Source organism: Excalfactoria chinensis, chromosome 2 (genome assembly GCF_039878825.1).
Source record: "Excalfactoria chinensis isolate bCotChi1 chromosome 2, bCotChi1.hap2, whole genome shotgun sequence".
NCBI lineage: Eukaryota > Metazoa > Chordata > Aves > Galliformes > Phasianidae > Excalfactoria > Excalfactoria chinensis.
The window spans coordinates 104,731,443-104,745,113 of record NC_092826.1 but is presented as its reverse complement, the minus strand read 5'-3'; the positions used below and the strand labels follow the sequence as shown (position 1 = coordinate 104,745,113).

At 38.9% G+C, this 13,671-nt stretch overlaps 1 protein-coding gene across 2 annotated transcripts in view; it reads right to left on the bottom strand.

The window, feature by feature from the left end:
* Positions 1 to 13,671, bottom strand: part of ABCB5 (ATP binding cassette subfamily B member 5) — a 38,148-nt gene that overhangs the window by 23,290 nt on the left and 1,187 nt on the right. Inside the window, exons 1-12 of one of the 2 annotated variants that reach the window (XM_072327847.1) lie at positions 12,226 to 12,427; positions 11,437 to 11,504; positions 10,284 to 10,371; positions 10,105 to 10,150; positions 8,909 to 9,062; positions 8,442 to 8,508; positions 8,006 to 8,197; positions 6,709 to 6,880; positions 5,609 to 5,733; positions 3,686 to 3,863; positions 3,061 to 3,174; positions 2,174 to 2,284 (exon numbers count right to left, since the gene is read on the bottom strand). In XM_072327847.1, coding sequence (XP_072183948.1) covers positions 2,174 to 2,284; positions 3,061 to 3,174; positions 3,686 to 3,863; positions 5,609 to 5,733; positions 6,709 to 6,880; positions 8,006 to 8,197; positions 8,442 to 8,508; positions 8,909 to 9,062; positions 10,105 to 10,150; positions 10,284 to 10,371; positions 11,437 to 11,488 — 1,299 coding nt within the window. In that variant the 5' untranslated portion in view covers positions 11,489 to 11,504; positions 12,226 to 12,427. Of the gene's footprint in view, positions 1 to 2,173; positions 2,285 to 3,060; positions 3,175 to 3,685; positions 3,864 to 5,608; positions 5,734 to 6,708; positions 6,881 to 8,005; positions 8,198 to 8,441; positions 8,509 to 8,908; positions 9,063 to 10,104; positions 10,151 to 10,283; positions 10,372 to 11,436; positions 11,505 to 12,225; positions 12,428 to 13,671 lie in introns of those variants that run through there. The other variant, XM_072327846.1, reaches the window with a different exon arrangement.

Sequence of the window (13,671 nt, the reverse complement as noted above, 5' to 3'; positions counted from 1 at the left end):
TTTGACATATGATGGCTACATACAACCTGTCTTTTGGGAATGCCTTCTGGACTCTCCTAGCTCCCAAATCAAGCCTGGGAGTTATTTAAGAAAACTGATAACTGGAACAGACCAAGTTCATGCCAAGAAACATTTTAAGAGCTCCCTCCTAAACAGACAATTGCATTTCAGTGCCTGGGAAAATTCCTGAGAACACTCATACCAACTAATATAGACAGCCCTTGTATTCTAAACTTGAAAGCCCCGTTTCTGTGATTGGTGAGATCTGGGAGCAGATTCAGGGACTTCTGTTCTCCTGATTTCCAATTTTCCAATGCTTAGACAATGATATAACATATAGTTATGAATCTTGAAATAAAATGCTTAGCATCTTAGAATTATTATTGCTGAGAAACAAGTTTGCTTTCCTCTATTTTTGAATGTAAATGATTGTTTTGACAAGGTAATAGTTGGAAAGTTCTTGAATCTCAGTCTTCCTTGCTAACAGCCCCGGAAAACGAGGGACAAAATACAAATTAATGGCACCTTTGTTGCCATTTCCACATTTAGGAATATTTAACCTCAAAAGATGTCAATTTTATATATGAGTAATGCGGTGTTGTTGCCAAAATATTTGGCTGCCATGGAAACTCTTCTTGTTTATACCATGCTGATTTATAATTTTGCCCACACATGTTTTATAATGAGAGATCAAAATGGTTGCAACATTGCTCTCCTTTCCCTGTGTCACAACCAGTGAGGTCTGTGTCTTCCAGATGTTGGAATCACGATACCTACATTATCAAGCTAGAGCTATATTCTGGATACTAGGTGCAATTAGTTACAACCACCCAATAATCTATTTCTAATTATCAAGTAAGGTGTTGCCAAAATTAACTGGCAATTGCTGGATTCCTTAAGACTCTGATCTAGTTTAGTCTTCAAAGAGGATGTTACATTGTCTTACATCAATAGCCTGGGAGACAGTGAATAACTTCTAGACATTTTTGCTGTTTCTTTTTGACTCTATTAAATAACTAATGCTATTAGCAGGAAAAGTTGTTGACTCAGTAGACTTGGGAAGGATGACAAAACTTTCCTTATTTTCCTCCCCTTTGGCTTGCAGTCTCAATATACAGCTCATATGCCTGGAGAGTATTTCGAGGAAGAACAATTAATGGTCCGATGAAATCTGCCCTGTCACCTCTGGTTTCTGAGCCAAGAGTAGAATAAAATGCCTTCAGTTAGGCAGAGAGCCCAGCTCTGGGTCCATCCTTCACTGTGCTTTGTTCTGGAAAAGGATTTGATGTGTGATGGGACAGACTCCAGATAACTGAAGTGAAAAGACACATCTGAAGAAACAGCCACAGTGATACGAACTTCCACATTCTCATCTGTGAGTTGGCACACTCAGCCCTCTATTCTTGACACTCAATTTTTTTTTTTTTCCTACTCGTTTTTTAATCATCAAAGAACTTGTGCAAATCATTCTTTCACCATTATAAATGACTTCAAAGGATTACAAACTGTTGAGTATGGGAGAGATAAACCAACAATACACAACTGTATCGGCCACAGGATTAGATCACCATGACAACGTAATAACACTGCACAATACAGTTACTGAGGAAGTTCAGCTGGCAGAGGATATGAACATTTACTTATTGAGAAGCAATTTTAACACTTGTCCAGAATAACATTTGATTTCCTAACGTATGTTTGAAATGGCAAGATTGGATTCATTTGAAGGCATATTGTTGTAAAGCCTAACTATCTCACAGGTCACTTCCTCATGAAGCAAATCACAGCAATTCAGAACAACCAGGAGACTGCAAAGAGCAACTCCAAGGCTTAACTGCAAGATGTGGCAGTTTCAGTGACAAGCATTGGGGAAAACACAAAACAAAATCCTTATTTCTTTTATCATCAATCTTGTTCACAGAAATTCAGAGTAGGAGCGACACAAAACCTTTTCTTAGCTTTGTCCTGCAGAGAATAGTGCACAGGTAGCCGGTGGTGGCAGATAAAGAGCTTTATCTTTTGACATTGTTTTTTTTATTCCCATTAGCTCACAACCTCCCAAGACAGGAACGCATTTAGTATATGAGAAAAACAACAAAAGGATTAGAGAAAGAATCTTGGATGTGGGCTGCAAGATTTCAATACAGCGGGTACATCTGAAATTAAAACTTACTGTAATATCAGGCCTGGATGGGTAACTGAAATGGATGTTTCTGAATTCAATTTCTCCTTTGAGCTTCTCTGGTTTGTAGCCTTCCTTAGAACTGCTATCTATAAGCCGTTTCTGTAAAAAAAGTTTTGAAAATAGATTGTTCATTACTTAACTTTGGAACTATTTCTGCTGGCTACATTGCTCAGTACTTAGCTGATGGTTTACACTGCATCACACCACTGCAAAGCTGCTACAGGTTATTTGCAGGATGCTGAATGCAGGAGAAACAAATTTTAGTTCTACAGTTATGGTGCATTTTCAAATGCAAAACCAACCAAACAGGAATTGTAACTGAGTAACTTGCAGCCAAAACACAGTGCTTGGTAGGAATTTTATACGCGTATGGAGAGGAAAGATGTAGCTATTTCTGTACAGATTTCAGAGTTCTACTTGTTTTAAATATTTTATATCCAACTGCCGCACAACAAAAGGACTGAGATTAATACAGATTCATTAGCACTATTTAATCCCAAACAAACCCACAAACAAAACATCAAAAGTACCACCACTACCTCAGCCAAAACTGTGCATATATTAATTTAAGATAAGAAACAAAAACATGCAGTGCCATAACTACTTTCCCTCTGGAGCTACAAACCTAATATTAGAGAAGACTTCATCCATAAATAATGATGCACATACCAGATTATCCAACGCCCATTGTAACAAATAAAGAGGTACTTTTCTTCATACAAACAGCAATATTAATTTAAGTGCTGGACATATGTAGAACTCATGATTTGGGTTGTTTATTTTTTGGAGGGGGAGCTTTTTTCTTTTTACACATCAGGGAAAAAAAAGTGAAATATTTAAGACTCATTGAAACGCTTTTCTCTTTAGATTCTTACCTTATTAATAATCTGATACACTTCATAGGCAGCCCCACGCGCATTTGCCACACTCTCCAAGTTGGGAGCTGCTTGTCCTAGGGAAAAGGCTCCAACAAGCACAGAGAAGAACACCTGTGAAAGAGAGAGAAAAGCCTTGATGTTAATAATGATTACAGACTCACCAAGCTGCTACATACCCAGGACTGCTGTGCGCACCCTTTCTAGGGAAATTAAAAGCCCAAGTGAAAGGTGTATTTCAGTCTCTCCTGTCCACTCCCATTTGCTTCCTGCAATGATTGGTAACTCTTTTCCCATGTGCTTTTTTTTGTCACGAAGTATTGAAGTATTTTCTTTTTCTGGCTTCTACTGTTCTTTTTTTTTTTTTTTTCTTTTTTAAAAAAAACAACAAAAACACATCATCTACAGACAGAGCTCATCTTTCTCTTTTACTCTCCAGATCTGATCTAAATTAAGCAATCCTCAACATTTCAAACTTTAGTCAAGAATTTCCTACTTGAACTCGATAGGTGGTGTTTATTTTACAGACACCGGATAAAACAGGGATCATAAACATTTCTTACACAACAGAACTTTCTTGAATCTGAAGAATTTTATTTTTTTAAAGTTGCATTGTCATACTTACAATTAACACACGACCAATGTTATAATTTTCTTGCTCCTCATCAGTGAGCTTTGTTCCATACCAAAATGCAAGTGCATATGATCCAAAAATAAGAAACTGTGAAACACCCAGAGATGTGTTGGTGGTAATGGATTTTTTCACTCCAACACGTCTAGCAGCCTCTAGATTAGTATCATATCTGAAAATAAAAGGAAAGCATTAATTCAACAGGCCATTCAGATTGGTGTTTCCTATGCTCTTTTCTGGTTAAATGGTTTCTCCATCATAAAAGCAATTACTCACACAGTGTACAGAGTACTTTTGACAAAGGAGTAGCAGATATAGAATTCCTTTGAACAATTGTGTTCTGACTCATGCTGACATCACCTAATACCTTGTCATTCACATTTTTAGATGACAGCACTGCAGAAGGCGTACTTTGAAAACATTTGAGTTGCATGACTTCATAATCATGACAAGAAATAACACATCACTACAGCAATTTCTTTGCATTAACCTTAAAAGGAGGTCTTGAAAAGCATTTATCAGCATTATCTATTAAAGGTAAATCCACATTTACAAATAAATAAACACAAAAACAAGTACTATGGATGAAGGCAGGTAAATGAATATTAGTCAGTTCTTCCTCTGATTCCTGAGTAGAAGATGACTGAAAGCTCCTTGCAAATGCAAGAGGGTTACTCCAAAAGCAATGCCTCCTATTCCATCCTGTTGGCCCAGGACATCAGAGGCAGATGGTGGTATAACAGTAGAGGTTTAACTTTCCCACCAGCATCCCATTACCTGTTGCTTCTGGCAGCAGAGGGGCAGTCTGCTGGACTGGTGTCTGACATGGAAATGCGCATGAAGGAAAGCATGGAACTGAATTCCTCCATGAAGAAAAAACAGCACTGACTGGCATTGACCAGCTTTTGCTGAACAAATGCCCGACTAGCGGATGTGAGCACAGTGAAGCAGCACATGGTATGTTTCAGCAGTGTCAACAGCAACATGAAAGACAAGCCACATTCTGGACAGCCACATATAGCTGTCACACCACCAAATGTAAAGCATTTCAATCAGCTCATCCACACGCATCAGCTAATGGTAGCGACTAGGCTAAAAAACAGTGTTTTGCAGCTGAGAATTTGCTCTACCAAATAGTGTTATTGTGCACTTTTGTATCTGTTGTGGCTTCCATGGAATGAATAACAGGCTTTACTTCCAGGACTACTATCTAAGAAAATTTACACAAGAACAGAAAAAATTGCAGCCAAAAAAGAAGAAACAGCCCAGTTCTTCTGCTTTGCCTTTCCCAGCTGGATGGTACTGGTGACATCCTGTATCTATATAGTGAATGTTATCATTTATTTTGCAGATGTACCTAATAGTATTACATTTGTGATTAGCCACATTTGGCTTGTAAAAGGTAAGTCACTAGATTCACATGACTAGGACCAACACTGCATTAAGCCAACAGGTGTTATTTGCAAATCATTACAGTAATAAAAAGCAATGATGCGATTCTACTTAAGATCAGTGACCAGTGAGGCTTAAATGTAAGCCATAAATCAAAGATCAGAACAGTAGTGCATGTTCTAGAAAGTCATCTATTAACCACATGCTTGGCTGTATTTGACTACTAGATAAACACAAGCTTCCCATCATATTCATTTTTAAATTAGACTGCAGGTTTCATCCAGAAGAGAAATCTGGGTCTAAGCTACAGTGATAACACTGAACAGCCTCTACTGACTGTGACTCATTATGTTTATCTTCAGGTGAGCTATACACTTAACAGAAGCATAAATGGTCACCAATGAGAATCTCACTGCCTTGCTTCTCCAAAAACAGGCAAAAAAATCCTCAATCAAAATAAAATGAAATGCACAGTCTCACACATCTTTCATATTTTAAATACAATTATTAGTTCAAAAAGCTTACTTTGCTAATGCCTTCTGCTGTCCATTGAAAGCCACAACAGTCCTGATTGCAGTCAAGACCTCTTCAGCCACAGCTCCTGCTTTGGCATAAGCAGATAGCTCTTTAGCTGTAAGGGATGCCAGAAGCTGGAAGTTGAAAACTGAATGTTACTGCAGCATACTGAAGTGATATGCAAACTGTATTGGTGAATAAGAGCAATCAACAGCCAAGGGAAAGGACAGAACATTTGGAATGCAAGGGTCATCTCCTCTGGGCCCTGAATTACTCTCAACTCCAGCTTTTCTCAATGTGTCCCCACTGAAGTTAAAGACCACGTCACATCAGCTGATGACTTAACATATTCCTCCTGGGCTAAAGTCAGTCTACAAATGACACTGTTATGTGTATGAGATCAGCCAGGTGAGTTGTAGCTGGTTGGACCCCAATGAAGGAGTCTAGGAACTCTATTTCATAAGGAAGAATTTAATGGACTGTAGCAATAGACAAGGGGGATAAACAGCACTGTAACAAAACTGGTGCTCAGAGCATATTAAAAAAAAAATCATGAACTGAGGTGTTTGGAATCTAAACCAGCAGTGAACATTAAATTATGTATGCTAATCACACCACAGCTCCCAGTATTCTTCCTACCTTGAAGAAGGGGTGAAAAAAACTATGTAAGTAACCACTTGGAAGTGCAAGCAGTAGCCATAAATGTGGCTACAGTACATGACAAGGGAAAACACTTTCCTTGTCTGAAAGGAAAAACTATACGTATTCCATAGTCGCAAATCTTAGCAGCATAAAGCCTGGTAAATCATCAGCAAGAAACATGGTGTCTTCAGGCAGTGCTCTGCACAAGGAAAATACTATGCAAGGAAGATGCTGATGCAGATCCTCCTCATGCCATATGACATGGAGACAGACTAGATGGATGGGAGGAATGGCATGCAAGTGCGTGCTTGGGAACCCACAGAACAGTTACAGAAGCAGAAATTACAAAGTGTGGAACAAAGCTCCCAGCATAGAAACAACTCTGTTTATCCCATCATGTCCCTCCTCCCTGTATATGAAAAGAACTGTAATGCTTTTTCTGGTTTTGTTAACCCCAAAACACTTACAGTTGACCAGACTGCAGCTGATGCAGCAAGCAGTGGACTGACTGACAAAATCACCAGTGTTAGTTTCCACCCATGGACAAATCCTATAATAATCCCAGTCAGAAATGTGGAAAAAAACTGTACAAATATACAGATCTTATCTCCAATGCCTTCATGGATGGTGTTGATATCACTGCAAATATAGTAAAAAAATAAAAAATAGAAAAATTGTTAGCTTTCAATAATTTTCATCCTAGTTTTCCTCTACTTCATCCTGTGTGGCCTAACATCAGAAGTATTGCCACTTCCTAACTGGCATACCAAAACCTCTAACCACAGCTACTGAGCAGTATTATTCTTTTTGTGGCCAAAGCACAGCAGGCACCTATTTTTCAGGACTAGTTTTCTGTACTTTCCACCATTTGCTGCTGTTTCCGTGCCCAGTTACTAGGTCACTTGTGACCTAGTTTCTCTACCCAGCATCCAAATCGAGTAACACAAGTAAGCAGCCAAACTGCTTCCTCACCTCCTGTGACCCTCTCCAAATCACTCTTTCCTCTGTGCTCTCCAATACACTTTATGTTCCTAATTTGGTTACAGCCTCAGAGAAAGCATTATCTCCACTCTATCTGAAAACCATTATTTGGAATAACCTATGTTTTTCCATGTATACTTCCTTTCCCATTTTCTCTTCAGCAAGTACAGACACTAGAACAGAGAAGAATTTCATTTTGGGTTCTCTTGCACCTTTCAGGACATAGATCTGTCCAAAGCTGCCTTAAGACCCAGGAAAGTCTGAAAATGTACATACAGTCCTGTTGTATCCTGGATCATAGTCCTAATATCTAAATCCACTGAGGGATATGGAAAAGTACCAAAGACTAAGAGACACTGGACTGATTCCAGCCTGAGGTCTGGCTTGATAAATGTGTGAGTTCATTTCCATTCAATAAAGTGTCAGAGCTTTTCAGTATTTGTAAATAGTTGGAAACAGCAGAGTTGTTTGTTTAGTACTGTCTGCCACATCATAAATGCTACAAAGCCCACATCAGACAAGTAGAATACTTCATTTCACATCATAACCCCTTCAAATGCATATATCACAGAAACAAAACAAATGAAGTGGGCAAATAACAATGAATTTCTCCCTCAGAAATGTCTTAATTTCACTGTGACTGAAGAGGCTTTAGCAGTTTTGCTCATCTGATTAAATAAAATCTCTGTAGACTATCTCGTGTTTAAACAAAAACTGCCACTTATCTTCACGCTCAGGAGATTGCAAGCAAACAAACAAAAACAACAAAAACAGAGTCCTCACTCTGTAAGTCTAGTGTTCAGTGTTCCTATCTGGGTACTATCAAACCAAGCCATCTCCTGATGGAGCACTGCAAAAAAGAACTTCCGCCGAATCCTTGATGTTTGCCTTGTAGCAGCGATCAAAAATGTCCATACTTGGATGGTGCTCAGGATCAACACAGCAAAGCCAATTCCCACATAGTAGTAAGCAAACCTGTGATAAGGGAACAAAAGACCACATATTCTCACAGCTTCTTGTGGAGTAGGTTACACACACACACACAGAAAAAAAAAAAAAAAAAAAAATTATGTACCCCACCAAAGTAAATAAGGAAATCTGCAGTGCATTACAGTGAAGCCTTTCTGAGTAGGTAGAAACTTGGATTTCACTCAAAGGGATCACACGCACACAAATTCCCCAAATCTTCTGTTAACAGATTAATTACTATGACTCTTACTTTGTCATTTCAGCTTCTATATCCACACCTGGAGCTGGCTGACAACTGGAATTATTTACTGAAGTACCTGTGGGGAAAAAGGTACTTCTGAATGTATCATACATAAAAGATAAATTATGACAATGTAGGGTTACCACAGTCAAAGTGTTTTGTATTTTTCAATCAGGGTAAGACATGGCAGACACACATTTATTTTTCACCAAACTTCTAATAATAGCAAGTAGCTGACAAATGATGGTACAAAAGGTGGCTCATCCTCCTTACTATCCCACCTGAGATGAAATTCATTTATAAGAAGCATACCCAACACACTGCTTATTATTTGGTTCAAGCATGACAATTTAATAAGACCATGTAATTTCCAAAAAGTTGAATTTTGCTCATCATGCACTCATTCTGACATGTAACAGTCTTAGCTCCAGTAGCAAAACATAATGGTATGAGGGGAAGTTTAATTCTAAATTTACCTTCTGACATACTTGAATTCACACCACTTAGAACAAAGGCATTTGTCATGTCTCCAAAGATAATGATCATGAGTGGCAATCCAGTACCATTAGCAGCAGCTGCGATCAAGCCAACTACCATCAAAAGTATATCCACCCAATCAGCATAGCGGAACTACGTGAACATTAAAGACAAAGAGTAAAGTTACGCCTGGCAATTTACATACTTGATACAGCACAGCAGACATACTGAACGCATTTCTATTTATGTATTCTAAAAAGCAGCAAGACTACAACAAAAAGCAAAATCAGAACACAAGAACTTTGTAGTAGGTCCTGTGTATATATAGTAAGGTTCTTGAAGGAATGTTAGCAGGAAACATGGTTATTCCAACACAGCAGGAGAAAAAGAAATGTATCCCCTATCTAAGTTTTTATCTTCTTAGCACAATTATTGAATTTTGCTCTCATGCAAGCTACATATTTACCAAGATTAGCATCTCTGAAATTTAAACAAGGGTGAGTTATTGATTAGCACCTGGATTGGATCTACCAGTAGACAAGGTCTCTATCTGCAATTACACCTTAAGGCTTGCCTATCCTTAAATGTTTCCTCACTTCAGAAAAAACAAAAACAAACAAACAAAAAAAACAACCAACAACAAAAAAAGTGAATATGAATTTCAACAGCTGTTCCTGGATGTGATTCATCTGAAACGAGAACATTTTATTCTTGACTGTGCTAAACACACTTCCAAAGTGTAAACAGACATGGAGTAAACCACAGAACAATAGGCGATCTCTTATATTAGAAAAAGCAAGCCTGCAAGTAGAGTTACTTGGGAATAGATTTTTGGTAGAAAAAATGGGCACAAAAACATAACCCTGGCCCTCTCAAACAGCAAGTTCTTCAGACATCAAACACAGGACAAATCCTTTTAAAACAGAACCCAGGCAAGAGCCTGCACACTACGTATAGCCTAGATAAGCCTTGGTACAGGTAAGCCTCATTCTCCAAACCAACTCCTTGTTAGTGCTGTAAGCACTACCGATACACCAAGGTAAGAACTTAATGTAAGAGCATCAATGATAATATTTCATAGGTCTCTGGGTTTTGGGGTGTTTTTATTTTTCTTTTTTTTTAATTTATGAATCACAATTAATAGTCAACCCACAATGACAAATAAAAGAAGTAAGATACCAATCTCAATACCAACCAGTTCAAAGATGCCAACCACCTTTTTCTCTGACTTATCTTTTTTCCTAGAAGACACAGAATACAAAGAATACAATTAACATAAGCTTTTTTTTAAAATTTTTTTTAAGCAAAATCATATTAAAAATACACTCCCAAATCCAAGACAGCCATAGCCAGTCTGTTGAATTCAAGTCCTACTTTGTTTTCTTGGCCTTCAACTGGTCACTTTCTTCAAGATTTTCCTCACGTTGGAAAGAAGGGTTATCATATTCCATGCTTGCATGTTCTGCAGAATGAAAAAGCAGATTTTCTTAACATAACATTCCACCCTTTCTGCAAGTCTCTTGCAGTTTCCCCTGACAATTCTTTTGCATTTCAAGCTTAAAGACTAACATTTTCTCATATTCTTGAACAGACCAGTCTTTTCTTTTTGAAACTTCCTTTCTCTTCAGTTTACCTGCTTCTCTCCTCAAGAAGCTTCCAGTAAGATTTCTGAGATGAAAACAATTAAAAATATATTTACACAGACAAGCTATCAAAGACTAAATAAACTGAGCAACAATTCAACACTTAGAAAACTGTCTGCAAAAAGGATAAGCCCTAAATAAATAAGTGGAATTGCTTATCGTCAAGGTTGTAATTGGTGTAGATAACATTGAATATAGGTGATTTCATTCAGGAATCATGTATTTGCCTGTAATAATCATCACTATTATTCACACTGCAGTAGTTGCCACTTGCTCACCTCCTTTGTGCTAAGGATTTAAGAATAATCTACATGAGAGGAATCCTACCCCAGAAAGCTTAAAACTGTAAAAGCACAAGATGAGGTATAATAAACAGATTAAGAAACCAATGAGAAAAGGGTTCAATACACTAACAGTTTCCCATGTAGACTAACCTTGACTGCTGAGTGACTAGGATTTTCTGTATACCGTTTTTCATATACTCTCATCAGTCAGTTGAAAAAGACTGACGTAGACAACCATATAAAGCCTTCTACCTTAACAAGCCTGTCTAAAGAACATTTTCCAGCCCACACTAGGACGCACCTAAAAAGTCTTACGCAGGTAAACGAATTCTTTTAAAGTTGGTAGAATGACTCATACATAAGTGTCTTCTAGGTAGTGGATTTAAGCTACTGAAAGCTCAACAGAAACCAAGTGAGCTGAAATCACTAAGGAGAAAAAAAGTCAGGTATGTCCAGCAAACTGCCTGCAAACGTATAGACTCAGATACTGCTCATATTCTGTCTTTATGTCAGTGAGGGAAGATTTATGATGCACCTTCAGATAAAGAGTTACATAACATACTCTGAAAACCACATGCAGTTTTCATGCCTGCAACTCACCAGTTTCAGAAAGGTCCTTTTCTGTCAAATTTAAACTCTGATTCACTGTCATTCTTTCTTCTATGATTCTGAGATAAAGATAAAAGTCACATGAAACAAAATATACACAGAAGAGAAAAAAAATAATAAAATATCACCCCCTCCAAAGAAGAAAAAAACCTCACAAACCAAAAAACTCCCCTACCCCACTCCCCACAAAGCCAACCACCAAAAAATCCACACTGAATCCTCTAGAAATAGTAGATATTTAGAGCGTTCACATTATATCTGCATTTCTCCACATGTCACTTTATCTAGGTACAACTGAAGTATAATGATAAATAAACATGAAATAGTGTGATTAAAGACTGAGGAAATCTTACTGACAGTGCAAATAGAACCTGTTGCTCTATTCTCAGCAGCCTGTTTTAACAGTCTCTAGATTATTCACATTCGGGTTAGTGCGAATGATCCACTACAGGATAGAGGGCTTCCTTCATTAGCTAAACTAAACTTACTAGACAGTTGTAATACAATCATGATTATCATGCTAAAGACCAAAGATATGCTCACGTATTTTTCCATGCGGCTGCTAAGAAACGTTTAGAGGCAGTAAAGAACTGAGCTGCCAGCTGTGCCCTGGCTTTACTTGATGCAGCTTAACACATACAAGCAGAAACAGACCTGAATTTGACGTAGGTTAAAACAGTAACAAAACACATAATCAACCCAACATTAAAAAAACATCTAGCTTCAGCATCCTCAGTTAAGGCTCCTGGCTGTGCCTTTCCTCGTATTATTGTAGCTTACCTTTACACCTCGTGCTGTATCCTTTCTTTTGGGTCACTACGAGAACCAGTCCCAATAGCAACCTTATATGCCGCTGCCCGAACGCCACGCTACCGTGACTGCCAGCCCGGCCGTGCCCTGTTGCTGCTTCCCGGGCGGGACCTCCCGCACCCCGCCGCAAGCGGAACCGCCCTTGCGTGCGCCCGCCGCTCGGCTGGCAGGTGGAGGTGGGTCCAGAGCCTGGAGAATTCTGGCTGGGGTTTAGGCTGGCAGAGGCACCCCGCAGGGAGCCGCTTATCACAGCTATCCGAACAGTGCTTTCTGTTTGGTTCTCACCGTTACTAACACTGAATTTTAGCTTGGAAAAGTTATCACAAGGGACCACTTCTGCAGGGGAGCTCTCTCCTCGCAGATTTTTCAGGCACATGGAGGTAATTGGGTGTAGAAGAAAAGTCACTCGTCCAGGGAGGTGGAAAGTAAAATCAGGTTTGTGAGAGTGCTTCAGATTTGGGGAACTGATTCACTGCATTCAGTGAATTTCGACCAGGAATAAAGATATTAATGACCTTTAACTAGACCACTGAAAGCATTTTCACTTCCCACTTCTAAGCTACATCAAGATCAAAGCTAGCTAAACTTGTTACTGTGCTCAGAGGAACTAATACACAAAAGCACTGTGTTTTGCTCATGTAATTCACTTCTGAGAATTTGTGTTGGGCTTCATTGTAGGGAGCCTGCTTTGGCAGGGGGGTTGGGCTTGATGATCTCAAGAGGTCCCTTCCAACCCCTACAATTCTGTGATTCTGTGATTTTAGCAAAACTAACATTGTTTTTTGCCTTGGCGTATGGTAGAATGACACAAAGATCGTAACATAGGTGGTGACAGATATTCAAAAGATTATTCATGAGGAAAAACACACCAATGTGGATGCCTTCACTGGGAAATGCTGAGGCAAACTTCACCAAGGAGCAATCTCCAAGAGCTGCTGCCTTAGTGGTGGTCAGCCCTTAAATGAGGTCTAGACTCTGCTTGTTTCCCCATCCACTCAAATACCACTGTCCCAAAGCCAAATCTCAGCTAAAGTAGTCAGTCAGATAACTGAAGTAGTTCTTGAGTGATGTGATCGGGGCTAAACCTAATTTTGCTTCCCGCTTTAGCCTTCCCCGTGGGATTCAGGTTACATTTTACATATTGGTTATGGTGTCCTGAAAGAACTACAGAAGAGAAGGCATTTTTTAGGCTTCATTGCCTCCTACCCACTGGGACCCTCTGTATTTGCTTGGATTCCAAATTTCTGTGAGTCAGGGTTGCTGCTTTTTAGTACTTTCTTATTTCATCTACAATACCCAGAGCTTGTGTTGCAGACTCAAGAGTTAAGTCTGAATAGCACCTATCAGCAGCTGCTTATGAAAAGCTTCTGCAGCCATGAAGAATCTGCATTTGCAGAATTCAGCTGAAGGGAAAGG